The sequence below is a fragment of the Lipotes vexillifer genome, unplaced genomic scaffold (assembly GCF_000442215.2).
Source record: "Lipotes vexillifer unplaced genomic scaffold, Lipotes_vexillifer_v1.1 scaffold21, whole genome shotgun sequence".
NCBI classification, from domain to species: Eukaryota; Metazoa; Chordata; class Mammalia; order Artiodactyla; family Lipotidae; genus Lipotes; species Lipotes vexillifer.
The window spans coordinates 1877323-1885799 of NW_006774065.1; the positions used below are offsets into that span (position 1 = coordinate 1877323).

At 37.8% G+C, this 8477-nt stretch overlaps 1 protein-coding gene across 2 annotated transcripts in view; it reads left to right on the forward strand.

The window, feature by feature from the left end:
• MPHOSPH9 (M-phase phosphoprotein 9) overlaps window positions 1–8477 on the forward strand; it is a 52239-nt gene that overhangs the window by 20346 nt on the left and 23416 nt on the right. For both annotated transcript variants that reach the window (XM_007448674.1, XM_007448675.1), the window contains 5 exons: window positions 746–871; window positions 1034–1494; window positions 1820–1975; window positions 5418–5505; window positions 7344–7559. In XM_007448674.1, coding sequence (XP_007448736.1) covers window positions 746–871; window positions 1034–1494; window positions 1820–1975; window positions 5418–5505; window positions 7344–7559 — 1047 coding nt within the window. The remainder of the gene's footprint in view (window positions 1–745; window positions 872–1033; window positions 1495–1819; window positions 1976–5417; window positions 5506–7343; window positions 7560–8477) is intronic.

Consider the following 8477-nt stretch of genomic DNA (forward strand, 5'->3'; position numbering starts at 1 on the left):
TTTTTTTTTTTTTTTTTTAATATTTATTTATTTATTTGGTTGTGTGGGGTCTCAGTTACGGCATGTGAGCTCCTTAGTTGTGGTATGCAAACTCTTAGTTGCGGCATGCATGTGGGATCTAGTTCCTCGACCAGGGATCAAACCTGGGCCCCTTGCATTGGGAGTGAGGAGTCCTATCCACTGTGCCACCAGGGAAGTCCCCATATCTTCTTATTTTACTAATTAAAAAAGGGTCTTATTTTGATTGGGTAACTTCTTTCTTAACACTTCTTGTTGTCTGCCAACTCTTAAACACGAATATAACTACAGAGCTGGGGAACTCCACCTTTTGACACCTGTCCCTTTGAGTCACAGGAAATTAATCTGGCCAGAAGTTTTCTTGCCCTGCTTCCTTCATTCATTATGAAGTCTTTTCTTACCTCAAAACTTGGTTCTTATTTTGAGTAAGGAGATTACCAAGGATTTTATTCTTTGGAAGTGTTCTTAGGCTGCTAAATATCTTAGGTTTAAATTATCCCCTTAATATTTATTGTTAGAGGGTATGAAAATTTTTTCATTCTGAGGGAGCCTCATAATAGGTAATGACTTCCAAACTCTTATTACAAATCTGGCAGTCTGGCATCTCAGTTTATTTTAAATTTTTCAAGAATCTTTTTATGGTGCTAATCTTGATATCAGGAAAGTAAACTTTTTTCATCATTGATTCGTTGATAATATTTAAATAATTTTGTTTCATATCTTTAAGTCTAATACTAGTAATGAGATGAAGCTACCATCACTGAAGGATATTTATTATAAAAAACAGAGGGAAAACAAGCTGTTACCTGAGAGGAATCTCCCTTCTGCTTCCAGCCCAAATCATCCACCGGAGGTAAAGTTGACAGCAGTCTGCTGAGTGACAATGAAAGATGACTCATGACTCTTAACTCTCATCTTGAGCTTCCTTTTCCCTAGGAGATCTAAAGCCTACTCACTTGAAAACGAAAACTGAGTACAGAGGACGAGAGCTTACTGTTGTCTGTCTTATTTCTAGGTACTGACTCTAGACCCAACATTACACCTGAAGCCAAGTCAGCAGATTTCAGGGATTCAGCCACATGGCTTTTTGAATGCCCTTGATGACAGAATATCCTTCTCACCGGACTCTGTTCTAGAACCTAGTATGGCTAGCCACTCTGACATAGACTCGTTTTCACAAGCAAGTCATGTTACTTCTCAGTTATCTGGATTCCCAAGATATCCTTCAAATACAAAACTTTCTCCAGTGGACTCTTGGAAAAATCATGCATTCCAAAATGAAAGTAGGACCAGTTCCACGTTTCCTGCAGTATATACTATTGGTAGTAACGACATCTCTGTCAACAGTGTAGATGAAGAAAACACTGGCCTGGTACCTTTTGCCTCAGTCAGTCAGTCCCAGCTTCCAGGTACAGCCAGTGGTGTCCCAGAATGCATTTCACTGACTTCCCTGGAAGATCCTGTGATATTGTCTAAGTATGTATTTCAGTGAATGGCTTGTAATGTCAATAGGTTTTTTATGATGTCTGCTTGAATGATGAAAATTGTTTTTATTGAACTTCAGTAATGTATAAAAAATTAAAAAGATAATATGTTTATAAGGTAGACCATCTAAAAAATAATGTCTTTTTTTTTTTGCTTTATTAGTTGTCATCTTGTGTATTAATCTATTCTATTTTCTGTGGGTGTATAAAGGAAAAAGACTGTATTTTTGTGTATGAGAATCATTATGTTCTTGGTTTTTCTTATTGAGATAGTGAGGAGATGCTTTCTAAATGATGTTTCTTCCTCTCACCAACAGGGTTAGGCAGAACCTGAAGGAAAAGCATGCTCGACACATTGCAGATATTCGAGCTTATTATGAGTCAGAGATAAATAGTTTGAAACAGAAACTGGAGGCAAAAGAAATTCCTGCAGTTGAAGATTGGAAGAAAACCAATCAAATTCTTGTAGACAGGTAAGACTTATAATTTAACTGTAAAGTTAGTGTTTCTCCAACTTGGATATATTATTTTCCCCAAAGTATAACATATTGTGATGTTAAAACACTTTGAAAACGTGTGCTTTAGATTTGAAAATTTTCACACAGAAACATGTTTGCCTAAGTAATTATTTTTAAAGATTTTAGGGAATTCCCTGGCAGTTCAGTGGTTAGGACTCCTTGCTCTCCCTGCTTAGGACCCGGATTCAATCCCTGGTTGGGGAACTAAAATCCCGCAAGCCGTGGGTGCAGCCAAAAAATAAAGATTCGAGCCATCCTCTTACAAAACACTGATAATTGATGAGGACATTTGTTTTGTGTGGGCGAAATACTGAGATAGTTGAGCAGATTTTGTATATGTAAAGGAATGTCATTTATGGGAGAATTAATGCTCTACCGATTCCCTAATAAGTCTATGATTGATGTCCTGGGGCAGTTCTCAACCTTTCTTCATACCCAGAAATGCATAACTTTAACCCAGACACTCATGAACCTGTGGGAACAGTTATCTCATTCAAAAAAACCATAGACACACAGGGGAGAACGGTCTTATACTAGGGATAGCTTTCCACTTATTTTAGAGAGAGAGAATCATTTACAAAATTTGATGTTTTTACTAGTATTAATAACAGCGTACTTGAGGGACTTCCCTGGCTGTCCAGTGGTTAATTTAAGACTCCGTGCTTCCACTGCAGATGGCTTGGGTTCGATCCTTGGTCGGGGAACTAAGATCCCACATGCCATGTGGCACGGCCAAAAAAAAAAACCAATAATAACAGCATACTTGCAACATACTTTACAAATGGTATTAAACAGATTGAAAACTGATGGAGTCTAGGTGACAGCAAAGTCTTCTCTAGGGCAAAAAAGACAAAACCCCTTGAGAAAAGATTAGGAGGGAACTGAAATCTCATCCAGTTAACAGTTTCATTCTAGGAAACAGAGAATTCTAGGAAAACTAGCTTTTATTTATTTATCTATTTATCTCTTTGGCTGTGTTGGGTCTTTGTTGTGGTGTGCAGCCTTCTCATTGCAGTGGCTTTTCTTGTTGTGGAGCAAGCGCTCCAGGCACGTGGGCTCAGTAGTTGTGGCGCACGGGCTCAGTAGTTGTGGCGCACGGGCTCAGTTGCTGCACGGCATGTGGGATCTTCCTGGACCAGGGCTCGAACCCATGTCCCCTGCATTGGCAGTTGGATTCTTAACTGCTGTGCCACCAGGGAAGTCCGGAAAACTAGCTTTTATACTAGTGTGTGGTTGCTGTGGTAGCTAACATGCTGTCTTGGTCCTGATCGTTTCTATAGCTTCCATTTTGCTGTTGGTGGTGGTGATGGGGTTACAGTGGCAGAGAAGTAGTTTGAAAAGAGCCGGGAAGAAAGGCCAGTTTTAGGTTTTCTAGGACAAAAAGAAAAGAGTAGATACCAGGCTGGGGGAAGTTTGTTCTTATTTTTGTTCTGTTTTGTTTTTTAAGAAGGCACAGATGACCACAGGTTCTTCCTGTTGGAAAACAGAAGTCTGAAAGAAGCCGACCAGTAGACCTTGTTAGGTCAAAGACGGGGTGCCAAAGAAGGGGGGCTAATTAAAACATCTTTATGTCTAGAAGCTGCTAGAGCACGTGGAGCAGTGAGAGAATGTAGGAGGAGCAAATTGGAAGTCAGGGTTTTAAATAAGTGGTCGTGTTATAACAGTAACAACAGCAATCTAGGTAGTGGAGTAAATGTACTGATAGTGTGCAAATGAAGAGCAACGCATTGTTTTCTCCTACCAGTACCCCTAAAGGGCTTGATTTGGCCTACCATATAAAACTGTGTTACAGAGAACAGTAGGAACAAAATGAGAAGTTGCAGTTATTTAGAACTGGAAAAACGATCTACCTAAGACAAAAACCAATATTATGTTGTCAGTATACACAGCAGTATTTTTCAAATTTCAAAATTGCAAATTGGGGAATCCCACTGCTATTGCAGATGGGACCATTATATTGTCACACAATTGCAACTTGGGGGATGAGATCTCTGGCATACCGGAATCAGTGAGGTAATTACAACAGAAAAATAACAACACAGCAACACTTGACTATTTAGTGATCTTTGTTTCAAGAACAGTTTCATCAGTGTTTCATTTCTGCAAGGCATTAATGCATAGTGGGTAGGAGCATGACTCTGGAGCCAGACTTCCTGACTTAGAATCCCAGTGTGACTCTGGAGGAACTTAACTTCTCTGTCTCTGTATTCTCATCTGTAAAATGGGAGTGATGACAGTCCTAACTCACAGGATTGTGAGGATGAATGCAAAGTGCTTAACAAAGACTGAGTGTGTAGTCAGTGCCGAATATTCACAACACATCATTGAACACTGATTCAAAATGGTGACCAAATTCTTCCATGTATTTTCTTATTTTGAGGTTCTATGGTAATTAACTGTACAAAGAAAGTCTTTAATTGTAAGAATAACATTCATGCTGATTTGAAATAGTACAGAAGGGTTTAATATGAAGTCTTTCTACCCCATCTTCTGTTTTCACATCCTAGACTTAATTTTTTGCATCCCTCCAGAAATTATAATGCATATACATATATGTTTTCTTCATAGATCAAGTTATTTTATGCAGTTTTCTATGTCTTGCATATTTAATTTGTATTTTTTAATGTGATAAAATAAGAAAATCTACCATTTTAACTATTTTTAAGTTTACAGTTCACTGGCATTGTCCATTCACATTGCTGTGCTACTGTCACCAGTATCCATTTCTGGAACTTTTTTTATCTCTCAAAACTGTTGTTCTATACCCATTAAACAATAACTCCCCATTACCCCCTCCCTCCAGCCCCTGGCAACCATCGTTCTACTTTGTCTCTATTAATTTGATGCTTCTGGGTACCTTGTGTAAATCGAATCACAGTGTTTGTCCTTTTGTGTCTGGTTTATTTCACTCAGCATAATGTCCTTGAGGTTCTTCCGTGTTGTAGCATGTGTCAGAATTTCTTTCCTTTTTAACACTGAATAATACTTCATTGTACACACCACACCACACCACACACACACACACACACACACACACACACACACACACTGCATTTTGTTTATATCCATTCATCCCTTGGTGGACACTTAGGTTGCTTCCATCTTTTGGCTATTGTGAATTTATGCTGCTATGGACGTGAATGTACAAATACCTGCTCATATCTTGCTTTGTTCACCTAATACTTCTTAGGGATCTTTTCATATCATTTTTAATTTTTTCCGGATACTATAATATCAGGTTCATTGGATATATTTTACTAAAATGGCATCCTTAGTCTTGGCTAACATTGGAGAATTTGTTTTACCTAATATATTGGAGAATCAGTTAGATTTTTATAATACTTTTAAGAGAAAGGATCTTGTCTTTGATTGTTTTGTTTCAATATATGGTTTTTAGATGTGGCCAGTTAGATGGTGCTCTGAATGAAGCTACTAGTCGTGTGAGAACACTTGAAAATAAGAATAACTTGCTGGAAAGAGAAGTGGTAAGTAAGTACTCTATTTTTTGTTGTTCTAGTGGCTTAATGTTAAAAATTTAAGCTTTTTTATTAATTGAACTGTAGAGACAAATGAATAGTTTTATAAAAACATTGGTTATGTGTTGCTTGTCTTCTCCTTTAGGATGTCTTATTGTTACGTTTATTTTGAATGCTGCTGGCTTCATATGATACTATAAACTTTTACCCTCTAAAAATTTTATTTTTTATTTGGGATATAATTTGCATATCATAAAACTCATCCTTCTAGAGTGTATAATTCAGTGGTCTTTAGTATATTCACAAATTTGTGCGACTGTCACCACAATTAATTTTAGAACTGTTTTCTCACTCAGAAAGAAACCCCAAACCTCTTAGCCATCTCCCCCCCATTACATGCTCTTCTCAGCCATGAGCAACCACTACTCTGCTTTCTGTTTCTCTGGGTTTACCTATGCTGGGTATTTGATGTCAATGGAATCAAACCATATGTGACCTTGTGTGTCTGACTGCTTTCACTGAGCATTAGGTTTTCAAGGTTCATCCATAGTGTAGCATGGACCAGGACTTCACTCTTTTTTATGGCTGAGTAATATTCTGTAGTATGGATATACCACATTTTGTTTATCCATCCACCAGGTGATGGATGTTTGGGTTATTTTCACTTTTTGGCTATTATGGATGATAGTGCTACGAACATTTATATTTTCAAGATTTTATGTGGATGCATTTTCAGTTTTCTTGGGTGTATAACTAGGAATGCTTAACCTTTCCACTTAAATAACTTTTCTTTCCCATGCATTACCAAGTTTTATTCTTCTGTGCATAATTTTACAAACAGTGTTTTGCTGCAAAATGCCAGTTATATTCTAGACATTGTTTCTTTGTCTTTGATGGGTTTTTTGTTTGTTTGTTATTTTTTGATGCTGGAACCGGGATAGTTTTGATGTTTTTTTAAGTTATCTTTGTCTCCTCCTAAACTATAAACTTCATGAAGTCAGGGACCTTTCTTGTTGATTTTTTTTTCTTAATTTAATTAATTAATTTATCTATTTTTGGCTGTGCTGGGTCTTTCGCTGCCCATGGGCTTTCTCTAGTTGTGGCGAGCAGGGGCTACTCTTCATTGTGGTGTGTGGGCTTCTCATTGAGGTGGAGCACGGGTTCTAGGTGCATGGGCTTCAGTAGTTGTGGCACACGGGGTCAGTAGTTGTGGTTCTAGAGTGCAGGCTCAGTAGTTGTGGCACACGGGCTTAGTTGCCCCGTGGCATGTGGGATCTTCCTGGACCAGGGCTTGAACCCGTGTCCCCTGCAGTGGCAGGTGATTTTCAACCACTGCTCCACCAGGGAAGTCCTCTTGTTAATCTCATATTTCTAGCACCCTAGTGCCTGCCATCTAGTGGATTTGCAATTAATGATTGTTGAATGAATATTAACATATCAGATGTTTTGAATTTTCTCTTTTATTTTCATTGTAAGTGAGAGAATAGGGTAAGAAATGCTTTTTTTCCCTCTAAATATTAATGTGGGGCAACAAATTCCAGCTATGCTTTTGGAATCATTTCCCTAATAGCCATGGTTATTTTTTCCTCATTAAAGTCATCTACAGGTGAGTCCTGGAATCAGAATGCCTCAGACAGTGGTTTTCTGTGTATTATTCTGTAGGGTAATCCTTTCTAGTCTCCGTCCCAGGATATAACAGAATATCAAATTTGTTCATTTCCATTTATGTGTTTTGTTTTATTACTTTTCTTTTATATTTAATGTCTACAGATTATTAGCTGCTATTGAGACATCTATTTTATTATTATTATTAAAAACAGTGTATTATCCTTGTCTTTGTTTTGTAGAGTGATCTTAGAGAACGCTTCGGTGCAGCCAGCAGTGCCTCCAAAATTTTGCAGGAACGAATTGAGGAAATGAGAACAAGTAATAAAGAAAAAGACAATACCATCATTCGACTGAAATCTAGACTTCAGGATTTAGAAGAGGCATTTGAGAATGCTTACAAACTCTCAGATGATAAAGAAGCAAGACTAAAACAAGAAAATAAAATGTTTCAAGATGTAAGTGACAAGTAACTCAGTGACGTGGTTGGCTAAAAGTAATTTCATATATTGTAGTCTTACAAGCTATTATGATTTTTTCCACATTTATTTTCATTTTGCATAACTTTGCTCTAGCTGCAAATATACGTAGACTTTTCTGATCGAGTTAGTTGGGTCTTATCTTAAAGCAGGAAGTCAGGGCTTTCAGAACTATGGTGTCACTCCCACGCCTTTCTGTCTCTGGCAGGGCAGCCTTTGAGCTATCCTAAATCAACATCTGTGTGTCCGGCAGGTACAACGGACCAGATTTAGAACAGGCTCGATAAAATTTTTCACTGTGATTTAATTTCACTTAAAAGTTAAGATTTGTATAACATTGAAACTGGATTAGGTTTTAGGTTTTGTTTTGTTTTTTTAAAGTAAAATCTGGAAGTATTTCGGCTGTTGATATTTTCTTCCTGATAGCTTTAGATTTTTGATTCTTGCTGCTTTGTTTCTTAAGATTTATTTTCATGAAGGTGATACATGTCAATGGTTTAAATGGTCAAATATCAAATGAGAAACAGCAATCTTCTTCACCTCTCCCTATCTCGGAGTCCTCTACCCTCGAAGCCATTATTTTCAGCTCTTTTAGCCACTCCTTCTAAAGTTTTGCTCCATGTTTCTAAGTAACAAACTTACATTGCTCTTTTTTTTTCCCCATCAGTTTCAGACATTATATATTGACTACCCTCTGTGCAAGGTCACAGTGTAGCTTTCTTATACCATTTGCTCCCCAAACAAACACTCCCCCCCTCTTTCCAATGTGATTGACGTATTAAATTGATTCTGAGAAGCTTATTCTTTTTTTTTTTTTTTTTGCGGTACGCGGGCCTCTCACTGTTGTGGCCTCTCCTGTCGCGGAGCCCAGGCTCCGGACGCGCAGGCTCAGCAGCC